Here is a 17,608-nt window from a genome sequence, read left to right as displayed (position 1 = left end):
CAGATCTAAGGCTAGGGCTCCCATGTCAACAAGGAAGTGGAGAACTACTGTGTTTACTTCTTCAGAGATGATGTTCCTTCTCTATTAGGCTTTGAGTAACTTTTATTCCTTCAGTGACCAAACTGAATGGATTTATTGAGGCATATTGACTTCGCTTGGAACTTGGATGTTCTCGCTGTTACTTTTCAATTAAGAGAATAAAATACATGCACAAGTGGTGCTGCTTAGAACAGCCTTGTGCTAATCCTCTGACTGTACTTGGCTACAACACTTCAAACTGTCTACCCTCCTAAGAAGATTTTGCTAAGTAAGTAATGATTTGACGGTGTACTTTTCAAAGCTACTGTTGAGAGCACTGACTGAAACTAGTGTTGCCAAGGTTAATATGTTAGTAATGCCTTTAAAAACATGATAAACGAGATAAAGATTTTGATTTTTTTTATGGACAAAAATATTGGGACACATTCATTCATTCATTCATTCATTGTTTCTTCTAAAGAGCTGATCCTGCTTTTGTTGGAGAAACTATCTCTACTGTCCAGGGGAAAAGGCTTTCTACTATATCTTTGAGGAGCATTGCTTTGAGGATCTGATTGACAAGAGCGTTAGTGAAGATGTTAGACTATCACCACCCCACCCCTCATCCCCAACTGCCCGATTCATCCCATCCCAAAAACAAAAAACTGGATGGAGCCATCACCACCATCATTCCAGAGAACACAGTTCTTCCACTGCTCCACAGCTCAATGCTGGGGGCCTTATACCCCTCTAGTCTATAGGCCCATGTGTATCTGCTCCAGAGAGTCCTATTCTATTGGCAGTACTTATCCCCAGGGATTTGACAAGTGGAGTATATGTGCGTGCATTTGTGCATCTGTGTCAGTAACAGGTACAACTTAAAGTAGCTGAATGCTGCTTTAAGAAAGGGTGTCCACAAATATTTGGACATTTAGTTTATACTTCTTTTATATTAATACAGAAAGTGGTGGTGGTTCTCCATCACTGTGTTCATCATTAGAACATCTCCAAAGTTCTTCTCATGGAATTCAGTATTATTTAGAGTTCAACACCTGGTTTGGTGGTAAATCAGGGCTTAATGATGGTAAATCAGGTGAGCTGCTGCTGCTGCTGCTGATGATGATGAAGTTGAACACATCCTCCATGCTGTGCTGGCTGGACTGGGGGGCGTCCAGGAGAACCCTGGAGAAACCGAGCTCTGTTCTTCAGACTAGCTCACAAGATCTCACAAGTTCTTGTTCCTTTTTACTGCATTTCTGTTTACCTGCATCCGTTGTAATGAGATCTGGAGTTGCTACAGTAAAACTCTCTTACTGCTAAGAGAAATAACTTGCTTAGTGCCTAAAGCTTCTGCACAGTGCTGTGTATATATTTATATATCTGTAAACAGCGTATAGACACTGCATTGCCGATGAGCCGATGAGTTTGTTCTGGGTGTAAAATGCTGCAGTGCGAATCCTGACGCTCTCTAAACTGAGCGATCACATCTCACCTGCGCTCAATCAGCTGCACTGGTTACCAGTATAATCTTCCCTTGATTTGAGTATTCTTTTACTATTAAATGCCCACATGGTCTTGTTCCACACTACCTCACTGATCTGAATATCTGGTATGTTCTTTCAAGAGCCCTCAGATCAGCTGACAGGAGCATGCTAGCTGTGCCGGTCCCCATCTTAAAGTACAGCCATGATCCGTAGAACTCTTCTGATCATGAACATTTCTGATGATGTGAGGGCTCTTGACAATCATTTAAGAGGAGGGTTCAGAACAATCTGTTTCATCTGGCTTTGAATACATCAGATTTCCAGAGTTGTACTGCTCTGTACCTTATTTCTTACTTTATTTCATATTTTGTTCACAGGTTTTTTAATATAAAGGCTTGTAAAGTGATACGTTCACCAGCTTCAGCAGACTACTCTGGACAGCGACCTAAAGTCAGATCATCCAGCAGCAATCTAACAAAAATCCTATTTTCCAAACTTTTGTTAAAAACATAAACTGACTGAGGCCTCGAGTGGCTCTGGGTGGTCTAGCGGACCCCCCCTATGCTGCTAGCCATTTGCAGTCGAGTTAGGTCATTGGCGAACTAATAAGTAATATTTTAGCATTTTTCCAGTTTGCTAGGGTGTAATAAGATTATGGACAAAAGTATTGGGACATTCATTCATTTAATTATTGTTTCTTCCAATAATTGAGTTTATTCTGTTTTTGTTGGAGCAACCAATTTTTGAACTAATATTTTAGCATTTCTCCAGTTTGCAAGGGTGTAATAAAATATGGATATTGATTTTATATGGACAAAAGTATTGGGACACATTCATTCATTCATTTAATTATTGTTTCTTCTGAAGAGTTTATTTTTGCTTTTGTTGGAGTAACTGTCTCTACTGTCCAGGAGGAAAAAAACATAAACTGACTGAAAACCAGGGACGTCAATATGAAAATGCAATATCTTGATGACAGTTTTGTACCGCTAATAAAATACATATAAAATCTATCAGATAGATACATGTACATGTGGTCTTCTGAATGTGTTATTATTATTATTAGTAGCAGTAAGATGTTGGTGGTTGGACATTTTGGAGATGTGTGTCTTTGATGACGCTCACAGAAGTCTGCATTCATTTCTGCTATCCTGTTTTTTTAGACCCCCTAGATTTTGTTTGGTAGAATCCTGGTCTTCAAGACCAGTTGTTCTCAAGTGGGTCCTTGGGGACTCCCAGATGGTCCAGATTTATGCTCTATTTTTGCTTTATCCCTGTGTCTTGTGGGATGGTTGGGAGCTTATATCTAGACTGTCTGGGGAGTCCTTGAGGACTGATTTGAGAACCAATGGTTCAGACAGTGTACTGCTAGCTGGGAGGGTGCTCAGATCAATAACCCACTAAAACAGCTTAACAAACATCAAATAAAGTGTGGCAGTGCGGAGGGGAGCTGGTGGAACCAGAGCAGCTCTGCACATCTAAAGAACCTCTGGTGAAACTGTGACTTTCTGGGTTTGGCTGAGCGAATCAATCACTAATATTTATATATGCCGTGATTTTTTTCACAGAGCAAACCTGGTTACTGATCAACACTGACTGCTAAGTTACTTGAAAAGACACAGGCTTTGTTGGGCTTTGTAGAAGATACTGATATTGCTGCATAACAACAGGGAAATGAACGAAACTGCATCTCTAAGGGAGGGAGCAGTAGCAGCAGCAAGCCGCCAGCAGCACATTCCTCTTAATTCAGACACACAGCATCGGGGTGACCGTGAATCTCCTCAAGCTTTGCCGCAATATCTCATAAAACCCACCAGTTCCTCCTGTGCATCTCTTGGCAAGTCGCTGCATATTTGATGAGGTCACTCCCTCAGCTAGAGGGGGAGGGAGACTTTAATGTGATATTCACTCGCTGTTCGGGTAACCACTTGTTCAAATCATGTTCAAGCTGCTCAGCGACGAACACAGGAAAATACAAGTGCAGTGCTTCATTATTTAGGCCAAACTTTTCCACAAAATAAACTCTAGTGAACGACTTACTCCTAAAAATAAGACCTATTCAGAAATAACAAATGTGTGTGTGTGTGTGTGTATATATATATATATATATATATTTATATATATATAGATATAGATATATAGATATATATATACCGCTACTGTTGAGATCAGAGGGTAGTTACACTTTATTTATGCTGAAATATGGATCTCATAATTCTCTTACCCCTCTCTCACCACTCTCTTTGTCTCTCTTATACACACACACACATATACATACACACACACACATACCTGCTCATCTCTTAGCTCTTAGCTTAATCCTTCCTTTCCAATGACCAGCGATCATCCATTTATCTCTTAAAGTTGTTGAAGCATTTTCTCTATTAGAGCTTCTGGGTCTGAGCTTCATCGTGTTCGAGGCTACAGTTCTCTAAACTACACTGAGATACTATAAGAAACATAAACAGACTCCTCTGGACAGTTTATTAGGCACACATTTATTTGTTCTCCCGGCCAGAAATTCAAGAAAGTGCTAGCTAGCAACTTGTGATTAATCAGAATTAATTAATCACAGAATATTTTTTGGGATTAACGGCATTAAAGATTTTATTAGATTGAGAGTGTTTGTGTATATGTACAGTCATGCCCGAAAGTATTCATACCCCTGGCAAAGTTTGACTTAAATTTACTTTTATTTAACCAGAAGTTATATTTTTGCCTTGAAACGACACAGGCATCTTCCAGGAGATAACACGATGATGTACAAGAGGCATCATTGTGGGAAAAAGTATTTCTCAGCTTTTATACACATTTGAACAAAAAGTGGCATGTCCAAAATTATTCATACCCTTCTCAATAATTAATAGAAAAGCCTTTATTGGCTATTACAGCAATCAAACGCTTCCTGTAATTGCTGACCAGCTTTTTGCATGTCTCCACTGGTATTTTTGCCCATTCATCTTTAGTGATGAGCTCCAACTCTTTGAGGTTCGAGGGTCTCCTTGCCATCACCCTGATCTTTAGCTCCCTCCACAGATTCTCAATTGGATTCAAGTCAGGACTCTGGCTGGGCCACTGCAAAACATTAATGTTTTTGTCTGCTAACCATTTCTTCACCACTTTGGCTGTGTTTTGGGTCGTTGTCGTGCTGAAATGTCCACCGGTTCCCAAGGCCAAGTTTCTCTGCAGACTGCCTGATGTTGTTGTTGAGAATCTTGATATATTGCTCTTTTTTCATGGTGCCATTTACTGCGATCAAGTTCCCTGGTCCATTGGCTGAAAAACACCCCCAAAACATTAGGTTCCCACCACCATGTTTGACAGTGGGGATGGTGTTCTTAGGGTTGAAGGCTTCTCCTTTTTTACACCAAATGGTGCACACATCATTGTGGCCAAACAATTCAATTTTTGTTTCATCTGACCATAAAACAGAACACCAGAAGTCTTCTTCTTTGTCCAGATGAGCATTTGCAAAGGTCAAGCGGGCTTTTGTGTGCCTTTTCTGGAGAAGTGGTGTCCTCCTTGGCCTGCGTCCGTGGAACCCAGCAGTGTGCAGTGTCCGTTGAACTGTCTGCCTTGAGATGTCGCCACCAGCAGAGTCCAGATTCACCAGGATGGCCTTGGTGGTGATCCTTGGATTTTTCTTCACCTCTCTCACTATTCTCCTGGCCAGCACAGGTGTCACTTTTGGCTTCCGACCACATCTTCTGAGATTTTCCACAGTGCGGAACTTCTTGTATTTTTTAATAATACTTTGCACTGTAGCCACTGGAACTTGAAAACATTTTGATATGGCTTTATAGCCCTTTCCTGACTTGTGAGCGGCCACAATGCACAGCCGCAGGTCCTTAGTGAGCTCCTTTGTCTTAGCCATGACTGTCCACAAACCAACTGCAGAGAGCTGCTGTTTTTCTCCTGTTGAGTTGATTAAAACAGCTGTTCCCAATGAATCAGGGTAATTAGGATGCTTTAAAACAGCTTGGACTATTTGGAATGGTATAGAACTTTGGATTTTCCCATATACTGTGACAGTTTTCAAAGGGTATGAATAATTTTGGACATGCCACTTTTTGTTCAAATGTGTATAAAAGCTGAGAAATACTTTTTCCCACAATGATGCCTCTTGTACATCATCGTGTTATCTCCTGGGAGATGCCTGTGTCGTTTCAAGGCAAAAATATAACTTCTGGTTAAATAAAAGTAAATTTAAGTCAAACTTTGCCAGGGGTATGAATACTTTCGGGCATGACTGTATATAGAGGTGCACGTATTTGTCACTGTACAGCGAAATGTGTCCTCCACATTTAACCCATCTGTGGTAGTAAATACACACACACACATACTAGTGAACTAGAGAGTACACACACACCCAGAGCGGTGGGCAGCCAACTCCAGCACCCAGGGAGCAGAGAGGGTAAAGGGCCTTGCTCAAGGGCCCAACAGTGGCAGCTTGCCCGGGAATCAAACCCACAACCCTGTTATTGATAGCCCGGCGCTGTAACTGCTGAGCCACCACTGTGTATGTGTGTGGGTGTGTGTGTGTGTATATATATATATATGCATATACTGTCACTACTATATATATATATATGTATATACATAGAGATATACATATATATATAGATAGATAGGTAGATAGATACACTACTGTGCCAAAAGTATTCGCTCGCGTGCCTTCGCACGCATATGAACTTGAATGACATCCCATTCTTAATCCATAGGGTTTAATATAATGTTCAGGCCACCCACTGCAGCTGTAACAGCTTCTGGGAAGGCTTTCTACAAGGTTTAGGAGTGTGTTTATGGGAATTTTTGACCATTCTTCACGAAGCGCATTTCTTAGTTCAGACACTGATGTTGGACGAGAAGACCTGGCTTTCAGTCTCCGCTCTAATTCATCCCAAAGGGTTGAGGTCAGGCCCATCAATTTCTTCTAAACCAAACTCACCCATGTCTTTATGGACCTTGCTTTGTGCACTGGTGCGCAGTCATGTTGGAACAGGAAGGGACCGCCCCCAACCTGTTCCCGCAAAGTTGGGAGCGTGACATTGACCAAAATCTCTTGGTTTGCTGAAGCATTAAGAGTTCCTTTCAATGGAACTAAGGAGCTGAGCCCAACTTCTCAAAACAACCCCACACCATGATCCCCCCTCCACCAAACTTTACACTTGTCACAATGCAATCAGGCAAGTACCGTTCTCCTGGCAATCCCCAACCCCATACTCGTCCATCGGATTGCCAGACGGAGAATCGTTTTTTGGAGCTTTTGGACCAACCATCTTTTGAGCAAAGGTTTTGGCACCCTACATTGTAGCCAAAACGTACACACCTATAGCACAGCAACACCTTAGCAATCAAGACCTATACTGTAGTGACACCTTAGCTATTGGCTTACCTCTATTTTATGGCATCACTCCAAAGAAAGTTTTTTAGCAGCTTTAAAGAATCCAACAGCGATTTCAATGCTTTCACACTTCTTATTTGGATCAATAAGAGCTAAACAATGAGGCGGCGAACTGACTCTGGACAGAAAAACAGTCACAGAAGCTGTGATAGCAGAGATTTGGCACAAAAGAATCATTTGGATGAAAGGAATCATTTCTAAGACTCAAATGAATTGTTTCAAATGAATCATTTCTATATAAGCCACAAATCCTGAAACCTGCTGCATCTCACTGATAGACTCACGCTGTCTTGTCGAGATCACTGTCTCAAAAACATACATGTCTTCATGCTGGTAATGTTCAGATATATCCATACTCACGCATCACTCACTACTGTCTCACTGAAAGCACCGAGGGGGTTTGCTGTGTTTTCGTACCACACAGAGAGGGAATCACAGCACAGTTTTCTCTAAGCATTACTGCTAGTACTCTAGCTCCCTTCCAGTTTCCCATCACTGCCAACAGGTACACATCATATTCCATTTTTTCAGAAACCAGCTTGTGATCAAAGTAATCCCAACCTGAAGCTCCAGAAAACTGGCACAGAATGACTCATTTTGTGTAGAACTACTAACCCATTTATGTGAAGCACATCAAAAAATAATAAATAAAGAAAATCTGGACTTATATGTGATCAATATGAATATTTCAGTCACTCTTATACGCTTTTTACAAAGATGCCAGAGCTTGTCTTTATTGAGTGTTTAAGTTGTTGTATGATGTGTGAAATAACAGAGTGGTAAATATAATTGTTACATTTCATCTGAACATTTGAAGTGAAAATGCTCAGATGCCATTAAACAATTCTATTTACCACCCTGTTATTTTCAGGGCGTTGATAAGTCAAGTCAAGTCAAATTAATTTGTATGGAGCTTTTTCCAACTGTTGTTGTCACAAAGCAGGTTTACATAATCAGTAAAGACAAGAAAAAAAGAAAAATCAATAACATAAAAAGACATGAAAAATCTAAGACCCCCAGTGAGCAGCCAATGGCCACAGTGGCATGGAAAACTCACTCAGAGCTGGAGGAAGAAACCTTGGGAGGAACCAAGACTCACAAGGGGGACCCGACCCGTCCTCCTCTGGTCAGAACTATTAATAAATTATTGATAAAATTCACCAAACCACCTAAACTGTTGTACTGCTCAGGTGTGCAGCGTATTCATAATCATAGTATAACACTCATGGTTTAGTATAACTTAATATAGTCATGGCAGTGATGGCAGTAATAAAACACACTGATTTTCTATTTCAAAGGACTCTTAAAACAAACAATAACAAACCAACAATAAGCTCAGCTCTGATTGGCAGATTCACGACACCCTCATATTACAGCATAGTTTTAACCCTGTAACAAAAACACTGTAATTATTCCCAAGTCCTCCCTAAATAGTGCTGCTGTCCCCTCGCTGTGTCCTCTAAGAGCTATGTGCTGTTAGCAAGCTGAAGAGAGCATAGCAGGTTAGCTTATAGCCTTGTCCCCGACTCGCTCCCCCGTGCTTGGCCAGATCCTGGTTTGCCAGATCCTGACTTTTTATTGAGTATTTGAATATTTGTTTGATGTTTGATGCAAATAGTAAATATGTGACTTTGGTTGGGGTGAAAAATGCTCAGATGCCATATAACAATCCTATTTACCACCCTGTTATTTTCAGGTCGTTCATAAAACACACTGATTTTCCTCATACACAAGGACTCAGGACGGTTTATGAACAAAAAAACATAAGCTCTGCTCTGATTGGTTTGTTTACGGCACCGACGATGGCTTATGGATCCCCCGTATGAGCATAGTTTTCGTGATGTGCCAGTTTGCATGATGTGCTATTCACAGGCCAAAGACAGCCTTGCAGGTTAGCTTTTAGCCTTGTCCTGGACTCACTTCCCCGGGCTTGGCTCGAGTTCGGCTCGAGTTTGGTTCGGCTGAGGGAGTCCTGTTTGTTGACGAAAGAGCCAGAAGACATGGTGGAAGCTAGTGTCGACTAGAGCTAGTTTTTAGCCTGTTTGGTCCCCCTGGCTTTCGCTTAGCCATGTGCTGAGTTTGAGCTCTCCGTCTTCGGACACTGGCCCAGGAAAAGCTGCGGTCATGAGGCCTGGTTCTGGTAGCAACCTGTATTCCTATAACTAGCAAAGTCCGGAGGTGATGAGCTGCTCTCTAGTATCAACAACACCATGTTCTCCTGAGGTCGCCATCATGCTTTACCGTTTCACCAGCTTTGAGTAGGGCTTTCTCTAGTGGGCGGAGTTTAAGACTGTGATGTAACAGTTTTGGGATTTTGGAATTGGCCTGTTCTTTTGACGGAGAATCAGCGGTGTTTGAGGTTCACGGTTGGTCACTTCCATGTACTGAACTCTAATTATTCAACTATGCCTATAGTGTGTTAGTGCGCTAGTTGCTAGTTAGTGTGCTATTTCAAGATTAGCACATTAGCTTGTGGCTAGTATGCTCTAGTCTGATCTCCTTTAGCTCTATCTAGTTATAGCAATACTGTCAGCACTGTCCGACAGACCAGGCCTGTGTCACATCTTTAATGCTACTTTGTACATTCACATTTCAGCAGCTCCTGAATGTGCAACATTGCAATATGAAGCTCTGGAGATTTGGCACAGACTGACTCAGTTGGCAATTATATAACCCCTAACCCCTTACATGAGGCGTATAGAAAACCATCTGGACTTTTCATGAGTATGTGTTTCTGTGTTTGGGTGAGTTGGTTAATTCATTCTGGCACTATAATCTGAGAACCAAGCCCTGAGAAATTAACTTCAGACATTAATTTTGCTTATATTTTAAATATTCTTTCATGAGCTGGTTTGTATTAAATATTTAGTAAATGTAATAATGCCAGACTCTCTCTCTCTCTCTCTCTCTCTCTCTCTCTCTCTCTGAAGACAGCGCTCTGAAGTTCTGGGCAAGTTTGCTGTCAGCCCTCCAGTTCTGCAGAAGGCCAGTGTGCAGCTCTGACAGCACGTTCATGAACACACTCTTTTAATTTAAGAAGCTGCACTTCATCTGCAGTAAGCAGAAGCTTAAATGCAACATAAATTAAGTGCATGTGCAGCATTACCTACCCTTTAACTCTGAGAACGTGTCCTATCAAAATGTTTATTTTATATTAAAAAATGGTTTTATATATATATATATATATATATATATATATATATATATATATATATTGAGCTTTAGGTAATATATATATATATACACACACACACATAAGACAAAACCTTTGATTCGATACACATGAGCATCAACCGATACATTCAGGGCTAGCACACAAGCTAATGGTTAGCATGATAGTTAGTTCACATTTGTTTAATTAGCTTTCAGTTAGATAATTAGATTAGCATATTAGATCATGTTAGTGTATTAGTTTGATCTTAGTGCTTTATTTGTAGTTAGAATGTGGTTAGTGTCCTAGTTATTATGCTAATTTGTAGTTAGCACATTAGCTTTTGGTTAGTGTGCTAGCTTCAGGTAAGTGCACTAGTTCAAGATTAGCACATTAGCTTGTGGTTAGTGCACTAGTGTACAGTTAGCACATTAGCTTGTGGTAAGTGTATTAGTTTGCTGGTTTAAAGTTAGTACATTAGCTTGTAGTTAGTGTGCTAGTTCAAAACGATCACACTAATTTGCAATTAGCACTTTAGCTTGTGGTTAGTGCGCTAGTTTACGGTTAGCACATTTGTTTGTGGTTTTTGTGTTAGTTTGTTGTTAGTGTGCTAGTTCAGGGTTAGCACATTAGCTTGTGGTTTGTGTGTTAGTTTGTTGTTAGTGTGCTAGTTTAAGGTTAGCACATTAGCTTGTGGTTAGCATGTTAGTTTCAGGTTAGTGCACTAGTTCAAGGTTAGCATGTTATCTTATGTTCGTGTGCTAGTTTAAGGATACCACATTAGCTTGTGGTTAGTGCGCTAGTGTACAGTTAGCACATTAGTTTGTGGTTAGTGCACTAGTGTACAGTTAGCACATTAGTTTGTGGTTAATGTGTTAGTTTGTGGTTAGTGTGCTAGTTTAAGGTTAGCACATTAGCTTGTGGTTAGTGCGCCAGTTTACGGTTAGCACATTTGTTTGTGGTCAGTGTGTTAGTTTGTGGTTAGTGTGCTAGTTCAAGGTTATTACATATGTTTGTGGTTAGCTTGTTAGTTTGTGGTTAGTGTGCTAGTTCAAGGTTAACACGTTATCTTATGTTAGTGTGCTATTTCAAGATTATCACATATGTTTGTGGTTAGTGTGTTAGCTTCACATTAGTGCGCTAGTTTTAGGTTAACACAGTGTGTGGTTAGTTTGTGGTTAGTGCGCTAGTTTTAGGTTAACACAGTGTGTGGTTAGTGCGCTAGTTTTAGGTTAACACAGTGTGTGGTTAGTTTGTGGTTAGTGTGCTAGTTTTAGGTTAACACAGTGTGTGGTTAGTGCGCTAGTTTTAGGTTAACACAGTGTGTGGTTAGTTTGTGGTTAGTGCGCTAGTTTTAGGTTAACACAGTGTGTGGTTGGTTTGTGGTTAGTGCGCTAGTTTTAGGTTAACACAGTGTGTGGTTAGTTTGTGGTTAGTGCGCTAGTTTTAGGTTAACACAGTGTGTGGTTAGTTTGTGGTTAGTGCGCTAGTTTTAGGTTAACACAGTGTGTGGTTAGTGCGCTAGTTTTAGGTTAACACAGTGTGTGGTTAGTTTGTGATTAGTGCGCTAGTTTTAGGTTAACACAGTGTGTGGTTAGTTTGTGGTTAGTGCGCTAGTTTTAGGTTAACACAGTGTGTGGTTAGTTTGTGGTTAGTGCGCTAGTTTTAGGTTAACACAGTGTGTGGTTAGTTTGTGGTTAGTGCGCTAGTTTTAGGTTAACACAGTGTGTGGTTAGTTTGTGGTTAGTGCGCTAGTTTTAGGTTAACACAGTGTGTGGTTAGTTTGTGGTTAGTGCGCTAGCTATAGGTTAACACAGTGTGTGGTTAGTTTGTGGTTAGTGCGCTAGTTTTAGGTTAACACAGTGTGTGGTTAGTGCGCTAGTTTTAGGTTAACACAGTGTGTGGTTAGTTTGTGGTTAGTGCGCTAGTTTTAGGTTAACACAGTGTGTGGTTAGTTTGTGGTTAGTGCGCTAGTTTTAGGTTAACACAGTGTGTGGTTAGTTTGTGGTTAGTGCGCTAGTTTTAGGTTAACACATTAATTTGTGGTTAGTGTGTTAGTTTCAGGTTCGTGCACTAGGTCAATGTTAGCACGTTATCTTATGTTAGTGTGCTAGTTTAAGATTAGCACATTAGCTTGTGGTTAGTGTGTTAGCTTTGGGTTAATGCGCTAGTTCAAGGTTAGCACATAAGTGTGTGGTTAGTGTGTTACCCTGCTAAAAACTCAATAGCCACTTTTGCTGGTAGATGGTTTTAGATGGTCTTTGATGGATAAGGTGATTAAAAAGCTGTCAATTTAAGGAAAAATATCCCCTATGCTAGGAAGCTAGCTGGGTAACCAGCACTTGACATTTGAGTTGGTCGTACTTGTTGATGCTGGTCATGCTGGCCCTGTGCTGGTCCAGAGCTATGCTGGTCAGCTTTTCCAGCAGGGTAGTTTTTGAACAGCAGTGTGAAGTTTTTATAAGGTAAAACTTTAGCATTCCAGTCACGGATAAACTCTCATAACATGCAAATATGTGTTAACAGGCAGCATGTGTACACCTCAATTAATATCACTTGTCTCCGTTTAGCTGCCGGGAGAGTTCACACGGGGATCATTAGCATTAGCGAGTCTCCAGAACTCTGGCCTTTCTCTCTTGTGGAGTTCCTCCGGGCAAGCGTGTCACTTGGCTTGAAGCTCGAGCGCTGCACGACCGTTCTCGGCACCGAGGAGGGAACGAAAAAAAAAACTGCGGTACAGATCGGCACCGTGACGACTGTCAGGCCGATGTGTCCATCTGTCAATCTCACTTACACCTCGTGTGTTGCCGTCTGTATGCACAGGCCTCCCTCTGAACTCCTCCAGGGGGGGAATAAATAGCCATTTTGGCTCTGACAGACAGCAGAATACCTTTTTGGATGTGACCATACCATTTTTTGAAGGAGCTTTCTTCTCTCCTCCCACAGCTTTGCCGTATGAGAGGTGTATAAAAAGAAGCTGCTGGAGTTCTGTTCCTTCCTGACAGCGCGGGAGAACTTCTTGCGCAGAAAGAGGGAGCGTAGGGTGTCAGGAGAGAGGTGACGAACTCCGTTCTCCTCCCAGCTTGGTGCTGGAGATGTTAAACTCACGCCGGCGAGAGATTTCGCATTCTGACTTATTCATGAGGCGCAGACGTATCCGAGACAGGCCAAGCTGAAGGTTTACGGGCGAGGAGAAGCTGAGCTAATAGTCTCAGCCATCAGCCCTACTCACCAAAAAAACCCTCAAGCCCAGACATCTGGTCAAGTCGAGCATCAGCTGCAGACCTAATTCCATGTGTGTTTTACGGTAGGACCTTCATCGCTGAGTGATGTCAGGCTGTGGGGCGGCATTTCACACTATAGCGAGGCTGATCTCACGGTCTGGAGAGGGTTCATTCGTCTGAAAGTGGGTTCCTTTGCCTTAAAATTGTCAGGAGATTCACATGCGGTTCATGTAGAGTCAACTCGAATGGTCATGCATTAAGAATCCTGTCATGAAATATTAAACTCCATAGAGGCCGTCCAGGCAGCTAGTCTGAAGGAGCCGATGAGTCACTGGCGTCCTGTGGAGATGCCCTACCTTATCCTGGTGCGGGACACATCAGACAGCATCCTGGTGTTGCTTTCGGCCACGATTGCCAAGAGAGAACCCAAAAAATACATGTATGAGAAAGGTACGAGGTAGATCTCAGATGCATGAGCCAACTATCTAGCTAACTTATTTTAGCCTCCTGTCAAAAATGCCACCTCTGCTCTCGCTGTAGGCCCGGCCACTGCCGCGAACAGTCGTCAGGCAGTTGCCTGTCCAAACACGAGTTCGTCTTGAGTGTTAAAGCCCGCTGTCTGAACGGATCCTGAGAGAAGTCGTCAGGACACATTAGCACGTTTAGCTTTTTTCCACGCTCCGCACTGCAGCCTACCAATTATCATAACGCAGCCTTAACGAAGCAGTGTTGAAAAGATGAGCTCATGACCGCATAGGGCGATGACTCAGAGGTCGTGTCAGAGGCAAAGCAAACTCAAGACTTACTTTCTCCTGGTAGTGGATGTAGGAGGCCGCCTCTGGGCCTAGGTACTTGGCCAGGCTAGCGACGACAGCATCTCTTCTCTCCTCCATCTGAAAGGGAAGCAAGAATAGAGCGCCTTTCATTTTTAGGTCTCTCTGCACGGCGAGTCGTGATGGCTTTTTTGTGGGCTCTTGGAGAAGAAATGAAAAGGGCACAGGGCCGTCGCTGGTGCTGGGTGGTGGAGATACAATTCAATTTCATGATGTTTTCAATAGACATTGCAGCATCACGTTAAGAGGTCAGAGATGGTAGGATATCAGGTTTTTTACAGTATCCATATCAAGGCAGTAATATAGACAGCGGTCTAGCTTTTCACTTGAGGGATGCACTCCTTTGACTCCTCCATGTCATTTGAACCATTTGAACACTAAGACGTTAAGACGTTCATGTTCCTAAGTTCAGCCATGTAACTCTTAGAAGGATCTTTTGGACCCTAGCCAATACAAACTTGCTACGGATATTTTAGCTACGGATAGTAAACAGTGGAGCTCTTTCGTAGGTCGCTCTGGAGAAAAGCCTCTGCAAAAGACCTTAAATGTACGCAAAATTGCAACTTCATAGTATAAGGAAAAAATCGTCTTAATTTTCAATGAACGTCAAAGCAAAGAGCTTTTAGAGTCATTTCAGAGCATTTCTATTCATCCTTTTTTTTCTTTTTTCTTTTGTTTGGCTGATCACCACCCCACCTCATCCTCAACTCCCCAACTCATTCCAAAAGTATTTGGTGGAGCACCTTCCACTGCTTCACAGCTCAGTGCTGGAGGGCTTTATACCCCCCTCTAGCAATGAGTATAGCTGAATGTATTTATTAGATGAGGTGTCTACAAACATTTGGAAATTTGGTGTATTTAGCTGCTCTATTGCCAAAGCACTGTCAAAACAACTTATTTAGTTTGTTAATATTATTAATAATAATACTAAACAAACTAAATAATAACAATAATAATGATGATGATGATGATAATAATAATAATAATATGAATATGAATAATAATATAACAATGTAGAATAATTACTATAACATTTGATAATAACTGTTAACAATAATAATAATAATGATTCATAATTGTATACTATTTGCGACTACTACTAATAATAATAATAATAACAATAATACTACTACCAATAATAATAATAATATGAATAATAATATAACAATGTAGAATAATTATTATAACATTTGATAATAACTATTAACAATAATGATAATAATGATTCCTAATTGTATACTAATTCCGACTACTACTACTACTAATAATAATAATAATAATATGAATAATAATATAACTGTGTAGACTAATTATTATAACATTTCATAATAACTATTAACAATAATGATAATAATGATTCCTAATTGTATACTAATTCCGACTACTACTACTACTAATAATAATAATAATAATAATAACAAGAAGAAGAAAAAGAATAATGATGATAATAATAAAAAATTTAAAAGAAATTAAGATATAAGAAAATGAATGTGGGAAAAATAATAATAGTATGTTTCATTTACTGATTAATGGTTGTATTATTTATGCACAGGTAGAGGTCCACCCCCCCGCCTGGCTTTCAGTGTGGTGGTCAACATACACCCTGTAACGAGTCACAAATTGCAGTCCAAAACACACCATTGTCCAAAGCACCGGAACAAGAGCACTCACAGGCTCATTCGTGTATGACGATATTACTGCCGCCATGTTGCCCATATCGCCTCAGTCCACCACTGACCACAACTAAATCACACAGATTTAAACAAATTTAAAAATAATAGAAGTAAAAATAGACCACTTGGCAACCCGAAACACTGCCATTTCACACACACACACACACACACACACACACAGTGCTACAACAGCACTCCCATATCTGAATACAGGATAATGGTATTCGGGTAGAGTGGCTATATCACCCAGCACTAGCCTTCCTAAACTAGCCATAAAAACTGCAGTCCAGGGCCGCGTGAGGGGGCGGGTCACTGAGTGTCTGATCGATTAGAATAAATCTGCCCCTCACCCTCTCCTACAGTGAGTTATGAATGTCAGCAAAACCGGGCCCCGCACCAGCTGCTCAGCTATAACTACACCCGACTGACAGATGCTACGGGGCGGCATGAAATCACAACATCTGCATGCCCTGCGCTGAGTGACCGTGGTCAGAGCTGTAGCTGGAGGCTAATGCGAACTGCCCGAGCGATAACGGATCCGGAGAGCAGTGGGGAGTCCGCGGCTTTGAGCCGGTCTGAGATCAGACATGGCGAGATCAGACAGCAGAAGATCAGACCGAGGCTAACAGGGGCGTATGAGAGTGTCTGTAAGGATTGGCTGGGCTAAGCATTAATACCTGCTAATAACACCAGGCTTGCAAAATCACACCGTGTGTGCACTCTCTAAACTTTGACAGCTCTCTCGGGTGGGATGAATGCTAAATAACTGCCAGCTCAGGCCTAGGAAAAAAACAACACCAGCATGATGGAGCAGAATACACTGCAAGTCAAAAGTTTGGGAACAAACAGCTTTCCTTAAGGTGTTAATACATGAACATGGAGCTGTGTGTTCGTACGTGTACTCGGGTGTCACGGTTGTGAGCTTGGAGGCGGAGGGAGAATGCAAGTAATTTATTTAACAGTGGAGTAGAGGGGGGGGGGTCATCACCGGGGCATCACTGCCATGCATGGGAGCTGCAGTGGATACTACCACTAGAGCAGGAACAGAGATTGCTGGTGTCGCTGGCATGGGAGCGGCAGCAGATACCATGAAGTCCATAAGAAGGCAAAGACACCAAGCTCTACGGCTAAGGGTGGTGGAGGTCTCCCAAACCTTCAACCTTCATAACATATTTGATAGGCGGCCCAGGGGTTACCTGCTGTGTCCATACTAGTGGTCTGGTCTTCTGTCATGGTTGTGAGCTTGGAATCTGAGGCAACTTAGGCCTACTTCAAGCGCCTCAGCCTCTTTAAAAAATAAATAAATAAATAAATAAAATAAAAATATAGTCACCTTACCATATATGCTTTAAAGATTACCCTATCAGTAAATAGCTTTTTTTAGGTTTGCTAAACAGGTAAAAGTATTTTTCCCTTTTTTAAAGCAGCAGTATGTAAGAATTGGTATATTCTGCACCTGGGCTCCCCCTACAGGTGTGGAGCATTATTTATTTATAGTCCACTGCTGTAAATATTTGAAAAGCTATACACATGCATGTCAAACTTAGGATGGCTTGGTTGACAGTGGGCAGTTCAGCCCACCCATGGCAACCCTGTTTAGGAAGAGATCAGACAATAATGGGTTAATTGGTTGGAAACAATCCAAACAAAGACCAAGTGTCTAAATTTCTGACAGGCTGTGGAGACATCAGGACTCGCAGTACCAAACATAACAAATATTAGGAAGCTGGCAGGCGCTAGGAAGGGCGTGTTTATGGAGCATAGCAAGAGGATGAGCGTGTCCATCTTAAAAGTTGATGATGTTGCTGAATTCAGAATGAA

General features: G+C 41.5%; 1 protein-coding gene across 1 annotated transcript in view; it reads right to left on the bottom strand.

Moving 5' to 3' along the window:
• LOC140537085 (probable flavin-containing monoamine oxidase A) overlaps positions 1-17,608 on the bottom strand; it is an 80,012-nt gene that overhangs the window by 9,503 nt on the left and 52,901 nt on the right. The window contains exon 10 of the mRNA XM_072659259.1: positions 14,088-14,174. Within this exon, the coding sequence (XP_072515360.1) occupies positions 14,088-14,174 (87 nt within the window). The remainder of the gene's footprint in view (positions 1-14,087; positions 14,175-17,608) is intronic.

Source organism: Salminus brasiliensis, chromosome 16, assembly GCF_030463535.1.
Source record: "Salminus brasiliensis chromosome 16, fSalBra1.hap2, whole genome shotgun sequence".
Lineage (NCBI taxonomy): Eukaryota > Metazoa > Chordata > Actinopteri > Characiformes > Bryconidae > Salminus > Salminus brasiliensis.
This window is presented reverse-complemented; position numbering and strand designations above follow the sequence as displayed.